Source organism: Colletotrichum destructivum, chromosome 3 (genome assembly GCF_034447905.1).
Source record: "Colletotrichum destructivum chromosome 3, complete sequence".
In the NCBI taxonomy this organism is placed as follows: domain Eukaryota; kingdom Fungi; phylum Ascomycota; class Sordariomycetes; order Glomerellales; family Glomerellaceae; genus Colletotrichum; species Colletotrichum destructivum.
Genome location: NC_085898.1, coordinates 4,291,026 through 4,307,556, shown reverse-complemented (window position 1 = coordinate 4,307,556; position 16,531 = coordinate 4,291,026). Strand labels below are relative to the sequence as shown.

The 16,531-nt window shown below is 56.0% G+C and overlaps 5 protein-coding genes across 5 annotated transcripts; 2 read left to right on the top strand and 3 right to left on the bottom strand.

Moving 5' to 3' along the window:
• Nucleotides 1-1,007: 1,007 nt before the first annotated feature.
• CDEST_05395 (uncharacterized protein) lies at nt 1,008-3,596 on the bottom strand. Its single transcript, XM_062921554.1, has 4 exons — nt 2,368-3,596; nt 1,903-2,285; nt 1,741-1,814; nt 1,008-1,665 (listed from the first exon to the last, which is right to left on the bottom strand). Exons 1-4 carry the CDS (start codon nt 2,668-2,670, stop codon nt 1,241-1,243), a joined length of 1,185 nt encoding a protein of 394 aa, XP_062777605.1. The 5' UTR covers nt 2,671-3,596; the 3' UTR covers nt 1,008-1,240.
• A 1-nt stretch (nt 3,597) lies between these two features.
• Nucleotides 3,598-4,974, top strand: CDEST_05394 (Putative lipase, GDXG histidine active, alpha/beta hydrolase-3). Its single transcript, XM_062921553.1, has one exon. It carries the CDS (start codon nt 3,780-3,782, stop codon nt 4,971-4,973), a length of 1,194 nt encoding a protein of 397 aa, XP_062777604.1. The 5' UTR covers nt 3,598-3,779; the 3' UTR covers nt 4,974.
• Nucleotide 4,975: 1 nt separating this feature from the next.
• Nucleotides 4,976-7,462, bottom strand: CDEST_05393 (Putative carboxylesterase, type B, carboxylesterase type B, active, alpha/Beta hydrolase). The gene is made up of 3 exons (XM_062921552.1): nt 7,087-7,462; nt 6,063-7,008; nt 4,976-5,999 (listed from the first exon to the last, which is right to left on the bottom strand). Exons 1-3 carry the CDS (start codon nt 7,256-7,258, stop codon nt 5,318-5,320), a joined length of 1,800 nt encoding a protein of 599 aa, XP_062777603.1. The 5' UTR covers nt 7,259-7,462; the 3' UTR covers nt 4,976-5,317.
• A 1-nt stretch (nt 7,463) lies between these two features.
• On the bottom strand, nt 7,464-7,774 carry CDEST_05392 (uncharacterized protein; the record flags this gene model as incomplete). The annotated part of the gene is made up of 2 exons (XM_062921551.1): nt 7,464-7,610; nt 7,702-7,774. 2 exons carry the CDS (start codon nt 7,772-7,774, stop codon nt 7,468-7,470), a joined length of 216 nt encoding a protein of 71 aa, XP_062777602.1. The 3' UTR covers nt 7,464-7,467.
• A 789-nt stretch (nt 7,775-8,563) lies between these two features.
• CDEST_05391 (Putative molybdenum cofactor sulfurase) lies at nt 8,564-10,146 on the top strand (the record flags this gene model as incomplete). Its single annotated transcript, XM_062921550.1, has 1 exon — nt 8,564-10,146. The coding sequence occupies one exon, from the start codon at nt 8,564-8,566 to the stop codon at nt 9,701-9,703; it is 1,140 nt and encodes a 379-aa protein (XP_062777601.1). The 3' UTR covers nt 9,704-10,146.
• Between the last annotated feature and the right edge of the window lie 6,385 nt (nt 10,147-16,531).

Below are 16,531 nucleotides of genomic sequence, written 5' to 3'. Positions count from 1 at the left end.
GGGCACAGTAGATGTACTCGACGGACTTCATCTGTCCACCAGTTCACCTGCTCGCCGGTCATGCCAGACCCTCCTTCTCTTCAGGTGATCGATCATGATCATCTCCCGAGGTGCCGAACGAGTCCTTTGGAACAGGGCGGAATGTCTTCCGTCTTGAAATTATACAGTTCCCGGACGAGAAAAGCGTCAAGATTCCGACACGGCTGGCTAGTCATGACTGTGCCCAAGAAGAAATAATCAGCGAAGATCAACCGCCCCATATTCCGTAACAAGTTGGGCTGGGGGCTTGCGGGCTGATGGGTTTCTGGGCAACCCGGTTTTCTTTTAACCCCTTTCAAACTGTGCCCATCGAATATTGCCCAACTGAGACGATCACAACTCCATCTGGCCGCCCCTCTCTCAACTTGATATTAGTACAAAGACGGTGTACTCCGTAAGGAGTAATTTGAATGCCGCTGAGGCCCTGTCTTTAACCGAAATCTACCCGGGTAGGGTCGTGGATAAAAGTTTACGATGTCATGCCTTCTCGATATGAGCATCTCGATTTCATTTCTTCGCGGAGACAATCCATCGGGAATCTCTTCCTGTTTACCTGGAAGCCCCTTGTCCGGGTGCCAAAAGGGAAGGGGAAGGGGATAACCTAGACAACCCCGGCCGTCTATCAACGAAAGTGGGCGTCAGGCAGCCGGGATGCTGGCGATGGTCAGTTGACACAACGGTCGAAGTGACCGGGGGGGGGGGGGAGGGGTCATTGGACATTAATTGGATACAGACTCAACTCAGGGGGCACGGACGTGACTCAGGCCATGTGTCTGAAAAGCTTTCCACGTGTTCATGATCGATTTGGGAAACCCTAGATAGGAAGAATTACGGATACGTTACCAGAAGTGAAGAATGGTCTTGAGGCCCTGGGCCTGTGTGGGCCCACCGCTCTCTCTACAACACGGAAACGAACATGGAATACGGGACATGGGATGGACGATTTGTAACCTTGGTAGGGACATAGCCTCCAAGTTAGTTCAAACTTTGTGGGAGATATTTGTTTGCCAAGCAAGGCAGGCTGTTTTTCCCAGGCATCAAGAAGAAAAAGACGGATTAAGACCCGGGATTCCTCGCAAACAGCCTGTTGTTCGGACTGCTCCATACCTGCTCCTTCGTATAGCCAACAACAGATGCCGTCATTGGTATATAGTTACATGATTAAAATTGTACAGCAGAACTACACGGTCTCGTCAAAGGCCTACACATGCTGCTTCTCCTTCCGCTCCTCCTCCCACGTAACGTCCCTCTGGACGACGATAGTGTCCATGGGCAAATCGTCTCCCAGTACGTCGCTCTTGTCACCGGAACCCGTCGCCCCAGATACCGAGTACTTCATGCCGCCGCCGTGGTGGAGGTACTCCTCGGAATCGTTGCCCGTGGTCAGACGCTCGTGGTTCGCAGAGCGCTTGAAGTTGTGGACGCCCGGCCGCGACCCGGCGCCGCCGCCGGTGCCGGCGAAGGCTCCGGTGCCCGACGAGACCTGGTTGGACTTCTGATCCCGGGTCGACCACGGCGTTCCATAGCGCATCTTGCGGTACACGGGGACGAGGGTGACTGCGCAGGCGCCGATGATGGCAATGTAGATCTCCACGACGGTGGCCGTCCACATGAGGGCGTACTGCTCTGTTTGGACGAATGGTCAGCATCACATTCAAGTCTTGAGAAGAGGCTCCGTGGGAAGAACGGGATTGAACGTACGGGTCATGTCCGTCACGCCTATCGAATAGAGAGAGGCCAAAGAACCGAAACGTACAAGGCTTGCAACAACGACACTGGTTTTTTGAAATATCGTTAGCACATTCATCATGCCCAAAGCGAGAACCCCCCTCCTCTTCTCGGTCCAGGAAGGTCTCAACTCACAGACTTCCCAGGCCGAAAACACAGCAAATGCCGACTTTCTTATGCGAGCTGACCTGCAGCTTCAGGGTCTCGCGGATCGGCAGCACCAGCGTGAAGATGTCGATGAGGCTGTTGGCTATGGAGTTTCCCACGAAGTAGAGGACCAGGTCAATGCAGGTGCCCGCGCCAGGGTTCGTCGTCTGCTCCCATGAGTATGAGAGCGGGCGGCACTGCAAGCAGTTGGTTATGAAGATGGCGACGAGCCAGCCGAGACACATGGCCGACAGCACGTAGATGCCCCTCTGCATGAACTGCGTCGGGAACACGCGCCAGTAGAAGGCCAGCAGAGACAGTTTGATCAGCGGGGACGAGAAGCCGTAACAGAACTCGGCAACGACCACGCACTGCGAGAATTCTCAGCTTTCTCTTCTTTTCTTTTCTTCTTCTTCTCCCCCCTTCCCAGCAAACGGAGTAAGAGTCACGAACCTTGAGGAATATGACCAGCATGTTCGGGTCCTCAGCCATCACGTCGACGATGCTCCGACCCAGGCCACCGTGGACGGTGGCCTCAATCGTGGTTGCGCAGAAGGCGTGGTTGATGATCAGGCTGATCAGCGCCAGCCAGTCGTCAAGACCCCATCCCACACCCGTGAGCTTTCGTGCCCAAAACCGCCCTACACAGGTGATGGTGGCTATCACAGCGAGGATAACATTGATGGCGATGATTGCTGTTCCCGTGTGGGAAGTGGTGTCGGTCGTCGTCGTCATCGTTGTCGTTGTTGAGGCCATTCTATCTATCAGACCGTCCTGGGTTGACCTGGAGCCCGTAGCCAGTCAACTAAGTCCAAAATTTCGAGAAAGACAATCGACCGGCCTGAGAAAGAAAGCAGCGATGAATTCTCCGGGCCTCGTTTATGCACGGCGAAACCTCCTTTTGTGGCTCTGGGGACGAAACCCAGGTGTTGACGATTAGTATGCCGGCACTAACAAGCCCCCTTCTCCAGGCTCCCCCCTCGCCGTATCCCCGCTGATAGACAACAGTCTAACTCGAGATTGATACAGATTCGGAGATATGTAACGGTGCCTGAGCCCAAAGCTGTGCCTCTGTCCAGATACACCGATCCATACTACTTACCCCCTGCAAAAGGGACCGGATTACCGGCATAAGAACGAACACTCAACTACATGTACTATGGTATAATTTGCAGTGGGATACGTAAGTCCTTGGCATGCGAGTCATGTAAACGTCCACTCTCCATACAACGAGGCTCCATCCAACGTCCACTCTCAAAACCATCTTGAACTGTCAACTGGGGACATGACTCGCCAAGAACCCACCGTTGTCAAGAACTGTCCCATCAAAGGGGTATTCAGAACTCAGGCATTTTGCAAGATACCGTTTCGCCGAGATTGAAATGCAACAAGGACTGAATCGAGGCGGGGGGGGATAGAGGGAGGAAACCCGGTGAAATGACTCCCAGCTCCCATCCATTAGCCTTTTAGCCCCTGACCCCCGAAGCCTTAGTTGCCGGATTCTAGCCCCGAACTCTGAAGAACCAAGAAGCCCGCGGCAACGGGAGAAACGCGGCATGCAGAGATTTCACGGATTTGCTGCCCATCTAGCAAATTATCTCTCTGGGTCGCGACAGGGGTGAAGATGGGGGGCTTGGTTGTGACACGATCGAGTTGCCGGCATGTCGTGCTCATATCAGTTACTCTCTCCTCGTCACCGTCACCCCCACGACTGTGCCGAGGGTTTGCCTGACGAGCTCCATCGGAGACTTTGTGGCCCTTGTGAATCGTGATCGACACTACCCTACATCGACATCAACAACACCTTCATCGGAAAGGTTTACCCAAGGCAAAGCAAGGCAAGGCAAGGCGGCAGTTCTCTCGATATGGCCGGCAACAAAGGGGCGAGCTTCCCCATCCTATCGTACCAACCCATACGGATCCTCTACCAGCTCCTCGGTGGCCTCTTCATCCTCGTCCGCCTGCCTGTGTGGTGCGTCCAGGCCCTGGTACCGGCGTGCCGTCCTCACCCGAAATGGGGCTTCAAGCAGACGCTGATGGCCCGCCTGACGCGCAACTTCGTTGACCTCTACTCCAACGTGGGCATCACCGAGACGCACACCCTCCAGCCAGGCAAGGAGGGCGACCGCTTTCAGGCCATCGAGCCCTTCCCCTTGGACCTTTACCGCGGGCCTCTCGCCTCAAACCCGGACGTGAAGCCCGCCACCGTTGGCGGCACCTGGTTCCCCGAGAAGCCCGACGTCGAGAAGGGTGGCTTCGATGGCACCGTCGTCCTGCATATCCACGGCGGCGCCTTTGTGCTCGGTGACGGCCGGACGGGCTACTGCGGCTTCATGGCCGACACGCTCATCGACAAGGCCGGCGTTGGCGCCGTCTTCGCGCCGCAGTACCGTCTATCAGGCTACGCCAGCGGCAGCGGCGACGCGGCGACGAACCCCTTTCCCGCCGCCCTGCAAGACGTCCTTACTAGCTATCTGTACCTGACTCGGACACTCAGCATCCCGGCCCGGCGCATCGTGCTCTGCGGCGACAGCGCGGGCGGCAACCTCGTCGTTGCGCTGCTTCGCTACCTCGATACTTTCGGACGAGACCTCGGGCTCGCCGCCCCGAGCTGCGCCGTGCTCGTCGCCCCCTGGGTCAACCCGCTCGCCAGCCTGGGGCCGGACTCGGTGTATGAACAGCACGACCACTGGAGCACCGACTACCTGCCCGTGTCCTTCCTACGCTGGGGCGCCAGGGTGTACTCGGCTGGCGTCGCCGATGAGAACACGCCGTACGTGACGCCTCTCGGCAACCCGTGGGCCACACCGGTGCCTATCTTCGTCTCCATGGGCGAGGTCGAGATCCTCGAGACCGATGGCACCACGTGGTGCCGCCAGATGCAGGAGTCCGGGAGCAGCGTCACGGTGTGGTACGAGGAGAATGCCGTGCATGACACGCTGCTGATGGGCGCCATCATCGGCTGGACGGAGAGCGCGCAGACTGTGGCAGTGAGGATCGGGGAGTTTTTGAGGCAAGTGCAGAGTGGATCGGAGACAAAGGGAACAAAGGATGTGTGAAATATAAGACAGATATGCGTCGTTGTGGAAGTGTAAGTCAACATAAGGTGGTTTTTCCGAGGGATTGACTCGCGATCTTTTTTCCCAAAGGCTCTCTAATAGCCCCGTTGCAAATCGGTATTTGAACGCTATAGCTGGCAGCAGTGTGATCAGGACTGTTTTACACAGTTTCTTCAAATACAAATCAATGTAAGAGGCGTGTGCGGAGAGCGCTGCTCAGGCTTGCACGGATTGCAGGTGAAAGAAAGCACCCTCGATTATCCGAGGTCTTTGGCATAGTCATGCGTTTTATTTGCTGTGCATGTGGCACATTTGTTCAGATTCGTCAATGTCCATCATTGGGACTAGATACGCAAGGAATCCCCGATTTCGTTCAGGTACGCGATGGCCTCCTCGCGATAATCATCAGCCACGATCTCGGCACCGCTCTCATGCCACAGCATCGTCGACCGGCTGACCGAGTCGTACTGTGGCCAGGCGGGCACGCCGTCCATATCGTGCGCGTTGGGATCGAGGCGGCTGACGAAGGCAATCAGCGCGCCCATCATCCGCCGCGAGTTGTTGGATGGCAGCGCGCCGAAGAAGTTGAGTACCACATCGCTCGCATGGAAGCTCCCCAGGAACGGCACCGCCTCCAGCGTGCCGACATCGGCGTAGTCGGCCGCCGTGACCTCTCCCAGCGTCGCTGTGCCGTCCAGCACCGCCGCGGGCAGCGCCTGTTCGGCCAGGTAGTTCCACTTGCTGCCCGGCGCGGCCGCCAGCAGCTGCCGCCGCTGGCTCTCGAAGCTGTAGTCGCCGGTGATGGCCGAGATGCGCTTGAATTGAGGGTACAGCGCGTTGCTGTCGCCCGTGCCGAACGGCGAGCCGACCGTCTGGTTGGCCGGGTACAGTGTCAGGAGCTTCTCGAGCTGGGCCTCGGTAGCGTTGGGCCACCAGTTGGTCAGGAAGTAGTCCAGCACCTCGTCGTCGGTGGTGGTGTTTGCAGCATTGACCAAGGAGAAGAGTGTGCCCTCGTCCCGCATGTCGCTGGAGATGATGTTTAGTACCGGAACTGCTCACACCAGATAAGGTAGGAGGATGCTTGCTTACCCCCAAAGAAGAGGAACATCGGCGATGGCCCCGGAAGCGACAAGTTTGTCGGGGCTATCGGTGAAAACGTCGCCATCAGGGCGAATGGTCCACGACGAGGCCAGGCTGTTGTAGCCAAGGAAATACGGCACCGTCTGCATGTGCGTGTAGATGTCATCGTACGCAGCCTCTCGCAGGCAGGCGATGACGTCCGCGGCGTCGTTACAGCCGACGTAGCTGACAAGGGAATCGAAGGTGGCCTGCTGCCTCGCAGGACCTTCAACCTTTAGCGGTCCGCCTGAGCTGCCGATGGCCGCCCTGAAGAGGCCCTCGTGGTCGCCACCGTTGGCGACGAGATGCGCGGCCACCGACCAGCTGCCGGCGCTCTCGCCCCAGATTGTCACCTTGTCAGCGTCGCCGCCGAACGGCCCGATATGCTTCTTGACCCAACGCAGTGCGTTGCGCTGATCGCCAAAGCCCAGGTTCAGCAGCCCGGCGTCGGCCAGCTCCTTGGAGGCGCTGAAGCCGAAGTGGTTCAACCGATAGTTAATTGAGACAACGACGATGGGCTGGCCCATGGCTACGCTGCGCTCGACGATGTTGGCGGCCTCGTAGACGACGCCCGGGCTTTCAACGCCGGTCTCCAGCAGCGAGCCGCCCGCGCCGGCCTCAAAACCGCCACCGTGGATCCACACCAGCACGGGCAGGCCGGCGGTGCTGCTGGTGTTCTGCGGCACGTGGATGTTGACCGAGAGGCAGTCCTCTCCCTGCTCGAGAGTGGACTGCGACAGCGCTGCGACAAGCACGCCAGACAGGCTTCCCAGCGGCAGCACGGACGGGTCGATGGACGACGGGAGCTCATGCTGTGGGCAGACGACGCCGTAGGCTGAGACATTCTGCACGCCGGACACGGCAGTCTCGGCCAGGACTGAATGGCTGAATCGCGCGGCTGTGGCATAGGGAATGCCTAGCGAAGGTCACAGTTGGTTAGTGTTGCGCCTCTGATAGTCGATGGAGAGATGGAGAGACAAGAGGCAAAACTCACCTAGATAGTTGGAGGTGCCCGTCCTATCGTCGTTCTTGCCTTGGAACCGGGCGTACGAAGTGTTCACAATAGGCGACGAGTCTCCGACAAAGAGAGAGGCTCCGGTGACGATCTGCGTAGTCGCATGGCAGAGGCCCAGCGCTGAGGCGAGGACGGCAAGTTGCTGCAGCATGGTAAGAAATGAACGTCTGAGTTGGGCAGACAAGAGGGTGGTCGTTGACGATGAGCCAGGAACCCGGCAGGACTTGGGGAGTATCCAACATCTACCTATCTATATACCTACCTACTCGTGAACGCTTCGGGTTGCCTGCCCCGTACTGTAAATCGACAAGAGCTTCCTCCGAAGCCAGCTCCGGAGGGCCCGTAGGAGAAGAACCCCTCCTATGGACCATAGCAGACCCCGAAGCAGATGCTCTGGCCAGAGAGTGACGCAAGCCGAGAGTCGAAGCGATCTTCCGATAGTCCAAAATTGGATAAATAAATTGAAGCGAGGCCTGTCGATGGCGGTATGCCACGTGGTAGCGCTGGAGTATTGGTTAGCGATGGAATATTGGCTTCTGGACGCGCTGCGCTCATGACTCAGTCGCCGTATCTGAATGCTGAGCAGGGACTGACCTTGTTGAGGTACGAGATGGAGCGAGATGGTGGTCGGTCGCTGGAATCCTAGAGAGTGGATAGCTGTCTGCATGTGGTAATAGCGCAGGTAGGTATTCTATACTCGAGGGATTCACGTGAGTACGGCAGGCCGATGACCAATGAACAGCACACCCGGGCACCAATCTGGGGATTCAAAGTGAGATAAGGGGAGTGTTATGGCTTTGATACATGACCTGCTTATAGTATAAATCTCTGTATTCCTTGTTTCATTTAACAGATTTGCAAATACGCGATATGTACTGGAAGGAGACAACGCCATCCACATCCGAGAAACATCATCGTCCACATCGTTACCAGAACAAGTCATTGCATGCTTCTGGTGCTTGCATCGGGTTCGCCATCGCTTTGCATCCATATTTGTGCTCCAGGTTCCAACTATTTACTCTGTAGTATTAAAATCAAACCGCAAGCGAGAGAACCGAACAAACCCAACTCGTCCTATTCAGCGAATCTTTTCCTCGGGCACAACATACCACCCTCCCTTTCTTACTCATTCTGCATCATTTGATGAGGACTACTGCGACTTGACAGTTGACACCGCTACCACCGTAACACCAGCTTCCTCTTTATCTCTCGGCGGCCTCCCACATCTTTCGCTCTAGCGCTAAGGATTTCGGGACGTCAAAGGATCATCCCTGCTCCGCACCGCATCTTGCATCAAGGAACCGAACAAGCTTCACCGGCTGAAGTCGACATACCCTACCACCCCAGAAAACTCTCGGTCAACTTCACACACCGAGACTCTCGCAGACTGTCTGTTGTCCTACCGACCATTAGAAAATTGCCTCATCAAACCATTTGAATCCCCTAAAACACCGCAATGAGGATCAAGGCCCTCAACGTCTACCCCATCAAGGCCCTCCGCCCGATCCCCTTGGAGTCGGCGACGCTCACCCCGCAGGGCATCCTCCACGATCGGACCTATATGCTCTTCAAGGTGAACCCGGACTCGTCCCTCCGCAAGATGCAGCTCTCTACGTTTCCCCAGTGCGCCCTCTTTTCCCAGGAAATAGTCTCGTCCGCCTCTTCTTCCCCCTCCACCTCCGAGTCCCCTGGGGACACCATCCGCGTCCGATATAACCCCCCGGACCCGCCACCCCCGGCAGACACCCACCCCCTCCAGGGCAAGACCCTCTGCGTACCACTTGTCCCGGACACTGCCGCCCTCGAGCCCGTTTCGGTTGACCTCCACGGCAGCCCCGCTGAGGCCCTCCGCATGGGCGACCCCTACGACGCCTTCTTCTCCGCCTGTTTCGGCTTCCCCGTCATCCTGGTCCACATCGGCTCCGGCCGCCGCCGCGTCCTCGGCACCCTCGCCCCGGGGTCCCCTTCCGCAGCATCATCCACGCCCGAACAGCAGAAACACCAGACCCGCTCGCTTCTGTCGTCCATTGCATCCTACTTGCCGTCCTTCTCGTCCTTCGCGACCCAGGGAGAGCAAGTGGGGGACGACCCCGCGTGGCTGACCTTCACCGACTGCGCGCCCTACCTCGTCACCTCCGCCTCCTCCCTCTCCCACCCTTCCCTCGAAACCTTCAAAGACGACAGTCTTATCATGCCCAAATTCCGCCCCAACATTGTCGTGGAAGACCCGGAAGAAGCCCCTTTCGCCGAGGACTTCTGGGCCGAACTCGCCCTCCCTGCCTCCGGCCCCGGCCCCAGCGGCGCTAGGCTCCTCCTCACCGCCAACTGCGGCCGCTGCTCCTCCCTCAACGTGGACTACGACCGGGGTCGCCCCGCCGCCGGGCCCGAGGGCAAGCTCCTCAACGCCCTCATGAGGGACCGCCGCGTTGACCCGGGACACAAGTACGCGCCCGTGTTTGGCCGTTATGCGTTCCTCGCCGTCGACGCCGCAGGGGATGATCCGCTGGCGTCGGTCATCCGCGTCCGCGTCGGGGACGACGTCGTTGTCGTCCGTCGCAACCCCGAGCGCACCGTATTTGATTGGGGCTTATCCTAGACCCGAGCGAGAAAGATAGTTGCCGCCGCCGCCATTGCCTAGTCTTTATCTGTGTGCTGCCGGCGGTGTAACGTAACCGCCTACCGGTTTTCCGTCGCTCGCGAGCGCTGAACTGTACCAAACCATGCACCATCACCTTTGCCCCCTTTCTTCCTCCTCCGCGAGTACGTGACAAATGACAGGTCACACATGTCGAGACATACAGGAGGTAGAGAGTGGCATTCTGAACCGGAGCTTACTCATCGTCACACCGAAAAAGAAAAAAGAAGAAGAAGAGAAAAGCATGTGATATGGTGGTGGGAAATTTCCATGCCGGACAGAAACATTCAATGCCGTGTAACCCATCTACTCATCCCTATCATTACGCCCGTAGTCTTTCGCGCCATCATCGTCTCGTCATCATCACGACATACGAAATTCTACATCCTCAGATATGAACCGCCTCCCACGTGTTGTAAAACGTCTTCCTCCCTCTCGTCGACACCTCTCCACCCCCCCCCCCTCTTTAGATCGGTCCTGCATGTGTAGCACCCAAACAAACGAGTTTGCCTATCATTGCTAAAACAGATGGGTGTGTGGTTGTATTGCACCAAGCGAGAGCCAATGAAGGAAATTCTGCGAGGATGCCCATAACCGGTGCTATCCAAAGAGGTAATATTCTTCACCCGGTGTGGTCAGTGGTGCGAGACGCCCCCCCCCCCGCTGCCCGTCCTTCTCGGGAGTGGAAAACCACGTCACTGAGGTCGAACCCCTGATTTCCATGGCCAAAAATAACATCATCCAGAGCCTCACATTGTAACTCGTCACCTGTTTGCCACGGGGCTCCTCACCATTTACCGCGCCGTGTCATCACTGAGCAAGTCGTCGTGGTTTTAAAGGGGCCCTGGCACAACGGGACCTGACATATAGGGGGGGAGCCGATTATCGCTACAGTGTAATAGAACGGTAAGATCGAAGAAAGTAGTATAGAATGTAGATCTTTGTATACCAATCCCCCCCGGGTGAGACAGGGTTGTTTCCGTTACACGACAGTCTATATCCTCGCGTGAGCCTCTGCTTGGTCTCGCGGGGAGGGCATCCGGAAGAAGAAAAGAAAGGGGGGGGGAAACGACCGCTGCGCCTTGCCGTGCGACATGCCAGATTTACATGCTGCAAACCGCGAAAAGCTTTGCCTATGAGGCCTGCCTCCCTGTGTCACCACCACGACCACCCTTTTTCCCCGGATCTCCCCTCGTACCACAGGGAAATACCGAAAGAAAAGGCCCTGGAAGGGAACAGAAAGAGCCTCGAATGTTTCCCTATCCAGCCCTGCCCCAACGGTCGTGACGCCGCCGACTTCACGCCGACTTCACACACACGCAAACATCCAAAAGGCCCGAGGCGGCTGCACACATTGTTTCCCCGGGGGGCTCCGGAACGAGGCCGTGGTGACACCGAGGAACCCCGCGACCCCTACTCTTCTTGCTCGATGCCCCCTTCCTCTCAAAAACCATCATCCACCAGGAAACCAGCTCGAATGACACCTCGGCAACGTTGACGCGAATGACTAGAAATCATACCTATTTCTTATTTTTTATTTTTTTGCCGTTGTATGACCCTTTTCCCGCCATTTCGTTATAGTATCTATTGCATGTTTTATTGCTCGTTCCATCCAACCCATGTCAGGAGTCATTTTTTTAACTGCCGGATCAAATGGATGCCGCGCCGTGTTCTCTTTGACATCCATACCAGTTGCGAAACCGAAGCATACAAAGTAGACTGCGGTGTAGCAAAAAAGGCTGCGCAGAAAAGACAACTATAGCACGAGAACGGGACATGGTGCTAGCATTGTAGTGATCTTTGCCTTTTATTTCTTTTAATACTTTATTATGAACTGCACGGTTGCTGAGCTAAACCGATGGAACCAGAACAGACGCCTCCAATCAACCAACTCAGGAACTCAACCACTGGAAACATTTTGGTTCCTTGCCTGTAGAAGTGGTCTTCAACTGAATGAGTGACCAACAGTCGAGAACGTGGGCATGAAATCGCAAAAGTCCCGGACGAAGCCCTGTGCTGCGAAGAAATAAAGCAATCCTAACTATTGTCAGTCGGAGTCGCTGCCGTCCCGTCCGCCAGCTCTTGCGTGCTGATGGGACGCAAATCTAAACTCGGTTTGTGTTTTTTTTCTTCCCCTTCCTGATTGCTATACTCCGTGAAACCGTTCGTCTTAGAACCCAAAAGTCTACTGTGTTAGAGTAAGAAATGTTTTCGCCTCGCAAATCCTGCTGCGAGTCTCCCTCGGACCCTGGTTCCGCCAATTCCGGATGATGAGTGACCAAAAAACGAAAATAGGAAAAGAAATATTGCTATTTGCCGCTTGCCATGGAAGACGGGGTGGGTATTGAGATTCGTGCGGCCGCTAAAAACTCCGTTGCTGTTTGTTGATGAACAATGAAATGAGATTGGAGAGTGGGTGTCTGTCTCGAACTGATGAGCCGTCGAGCCGGAAACTCGGCGAGCGGACGACGAGCTGTGGATGGATGAGTCTCCCTGCTGATTTACACGCCTAGCTGTTCCAGATTGTGATTGTGGCGAGGCTCCACCGCAGCATTGCCGTCCTTAACCAGGCACGGCAGCTCGAGGGCATCATCGCACAAGGGCTAAGCCGTTGACACAGACGCTAGAGCGGTCCCCTGTCCGCGGGATGCGCTCCCCGCCGGGGTCGTTTAGCTGCAGCCGGCTACACAGTAGCCTGAGCCAGAGTGTCCCACGTGTGCCCTGCATCGCCGAATTTCGGCACCACTGAGCTAAACCGGGGCTGGGCCCAAGACCCTGCCAGTGCGGCAGGGGACTAGGCGGAGCCAGTTCTGTTCGGACATAGCAAGGTGGCGGGACTCCAATCGTCCGGGGAGGGTTGCAAGGGAAAAAATGGTCGAAGAAACTCAAAGATCGAAAAGGGAAAGAGCTGCATAGCGTCCATGGTGTCGACGGCCGCGGCGAAGATTGAAGGGATCAAAGGCGGAGAACCCCGAAAAGAAGAAGAATCCGATGTGGTCCGATACAAGTGGTCCTATCAATCTGCTGCTGTCGGTATCGATCGCTAAAGCGCTCCTCTCCGGACGCATCCGGTTCAGCCTGCACCAGGTGTGCCATCACAGGATCGTCATGAACGAGAGGCGGGGGGAATGAGAAAAAAATGGCGAAAAAGGATGGAAAGAAAAGAGAAGGAGTAGCTCCGGGCAAGGGTGTCAACGAGGGGGGGGGCCTGGGCTTCTGTCAGCCGGTGAACGTGTATCAATTGCAAGAAATAGCTCCATTCGCAACTGCCGTTCTGCATCGCCCCCTCCAAAAAGGACTCCCCTTGGATTGCGATCTCGTCACAATGGAATGAAACAAGAGAGAGTGATGAGATCGGGATCGGATAGGGCGAGACAATTGTCTGGTGGATTGGTGTTGGTGGAAGGGAGTTTGCGTCATCAGAAGCAGCTACCGCAGAGCTCATCTGAGACGCGGATAGCTGCCCCGGCAGAGCAGCAACAGCAGAATTTCGTTGAACATACCTTGAGTGCATCCAATGCAAAACCCCCACGTCGTCGGCCAGCGTTGTCCTTCCTCCTCCCACGGTGAGCGGCGTGCGTCCCTCTCCAGTCCAGCGTACGAGGCGTGGTGCGACGCTGCGTCGACGGAGGGAGTACTGGGCGTGCATCGGTTAGGCGCTTTGGGTGCAAGGGCGGCAGGTGTGAAGCTTGCAGTACCGACACTCGAAGATGCACCAGTGAGGGCCGGAATGACATAAGTTGCAGGTCCACTGGATCAGAGTACTGTCCGACTTGATCATCTTGAACGAATGGGCACAGGCGGTTGAGACGGCCATGGTGAGCCAGAAGTGATCGGGAAAAGCTTGAGAACTTGGAGACGTAAGTTTTCGGCGCAGGGGGGAGCTGGGCTGCTGAACGAAGGCCCTGTGCGACGCGTGTGGTGACCTGTGCGGCGGTGGTATTGATGCTGATGCTGGCGCCAGGCGGTTGTTGGCGGTCCTGTTTGTATCGTCTTCGGGTTTGTCGTTTGCTGGTGACCTTGTGTTTTTAGGGATTGAGACCGAGCAGGTGCGATATGTACTCTGATGGTAGTAAGATGGCGGTTCCCCACGCCCTAGGAGGCTTGACTTCGTCCTGGAAACTCAAGTCAGTATCTGGCCGAATCCGAATTGATGGCGAAAGGTGCTTTGGGCATATAAGGTTTTTGTTTTTGTTTTTGAAAGGGCCACCGAGCAAGCCCATTCAGCACTTGCTCACCTTGGCGAGGTCGGCTGTTTGAAGTTGGAGGTTGACCAAAGGGGGAGGGGGGGTGGGGGTTTGGCCAAATGAAGATGTCTGAGCTCCAAAGCTGAGTCAATGGGGGGCAGTTTCGCAGAGAGTACCAGGCAGAGTACGTGATGTGTAAGAAGGGAGGAGGGAGAGTTTTGGGTTGGAAATGGAGGTTGGTCTCATTGAAATAAAATAAAAATAAAAAGGAAGGAGAGGTGAAGAAGGGTTGCGCTGCTGGTAGTGTTCGTGTTTGACATGGGACAGGATGAATGGGACGGGTTGGGCAAGGGTCACGACGTGAAAAGTGAATATAAGGAGGAAACTAGGCCCACGTTTGGGTGTCATAGAAGGAAAGCACGGCCTGATCCTGAGGGTTGCAGGCAGGAAGTACCTTGAGGGAAGGGGAGAAGGGAAGGGAAGGAAAGGAAAGGAAAGGAAAGGAAGGCAGAACCCGGCCATATGAGGTTGAACGTGAGGAAAGCGCGCGCACGTAAGGTCGGGTGAGTAGGCCAGAAGTACCTCTCCCAAGTACCTAGGCACTCTGGGAAGACAGGAAAGGAAGGAAGGATGCAATTGCGCAGGGCCATGTAGATAGAATGAAATGGAACGTACCAATTGAGGACAACGATGCCCAGACCACGCCGAATGAGACTTGATGTAAGGCGGTGGGTGAGAAGAGTAAAAGAGCAAGAGTGTGACGATTATGTTGTTTGTGTCTGTGTATGCGGTATGCTTGGCTGCGAAGCTTTTGTTGTTTCTTTTTCTTGACGACTGCTTATACGAGATGTAATCGATGCCGAGCCGAGAGTTGTGTTCAAACGTATGGGAGACTGGTTGAGCGGCGGCAGTTTAAATAGGGAAGCTGAGTGAGGCAGGGTGAATGTGAAGTGGAGTGGGCGGGTGATGGTGTTATGCGAGTTGAGGTGAAGCAAAGCAATAAGGTGGAACGAGTGATTGATTGAGGCGAGGCGAGGTGATGTGAAGGTTTCAATGCGAGTGAGGGTGTAATGACGATGAAGCAGGACCGAGGGCACGTTGCAACTCGGACGATGACACTGACCCATCCAGAGTCTGGTCGACAGCCGCTCTTTATATCCACGGGTCGCTCATGAGAACAGACGCAGCTCGTACAGGCAGACAACGTCTGATTGCAAAGGTCGGGGAGGAGGGGACGAGCAAAGCGTCAACCGTCGCAACTCCCAAACTCTAACGCTGGTACCGAACTCCGCAGGACCCGTCATCCTTCTTCCGGCAGAGTTGTTGCTCGCTGTTTGTCTGTCTCCCGTGCCAGATCCACAGCGGGAAGGGTCGGATTGCGATGTTTTCTTGCCCATGGGTTTCCACCTCTGCCTGGGCCCGCGGTCTCTCTCTCTCTCTCTCTCTCTCTCTCTCTCTCTCTCTCTCTCTCTCTCTCTCTCTCTCTCTCTCTCTTCCTCGTCTTCTTCTTCTGTGGTGTAAAAATACATAGGGCTGCTAAAGAACGACTGGTTGTCTCTCCAGTGGAAGTTGCCGCGGCTTGTGAAGGGTGAGGGTGTGGATGTGAGGCGGAGGCGGAGGCGGAGGCGTGTAGGGCGCGCCGGCCAGGAAGTCAAGGGTTTGTTCAACCGAAGAACGGTCGAACAGAAGCAAAGAACGAACACCCTGAAGCCAAACTCCCAGGCTTTCTGCCATTAACGGGAGAATCGCTAAGTAGGCAGTCGTATTCCAGAGCAACTCGGTTGCTGGAGAGGCAATCAGTCGGCAGTGCGCGGTACGGCAGGGTACTGCGAGCCAAGTGATACGGTGGTGGTGTAGATAGAGAGATTAGATGCACCAAGCAAGGGGGAGGTCGCAGGCTTCAATTGCACTGCGGAGTAACATGTCAAGCTTATCATTTTGCATCCCGTCGTGGCATCACGACGGGATCTCGAGACGGGACTCCTCCCTTCCATGGCGTTGTGCTGATGATACGTGAGCGCCTGTCAACGGCGGTCGACCAAGCCACGCGAAGCCGTCTTCTCGGCCCTTCCACGTCTTCCTTCGCCGCCCTCGTCCCCGGGGAACAGTGACCCTTGCATGTGTGTCATGGCAACATGTCTTCCGTCGTCATGGCCCGGCCCGTTTCTTTTCGTAGCTAAGTAGGGTGCATGTACCATTCCTTGGCCAAGGTACCTACACCCGTACACTCCGTACGCTAACTACTATACCCGACTTGGCCGTTGTCAAACATCACGGGCAAGATCTTTGGCTGGATCCCTGACGATGGTAATGGTGATGGTGTTGATGAGGATGGCGCTTGCCAGTGCAAAGGGTGGCCGTATGATGGTCAGGGGATTTGATGGAAAACTCGACCAACGCGGTCGCATCAGATTCTACACCTCTGATTTGTAGTCGGGGACCGTCACTATAGCGTAGTTGTATGTTACATGGTGGGCACAGTACCGGTACAACCTCTCTCAGGCAGACAAGCTATCTATGTAATCTTTGGCGGATCATCCAATCATCCCGGTCAATTGGGGCAATGGTACGGATACACTTGTCAAAAGCCAGTGCGTCGACT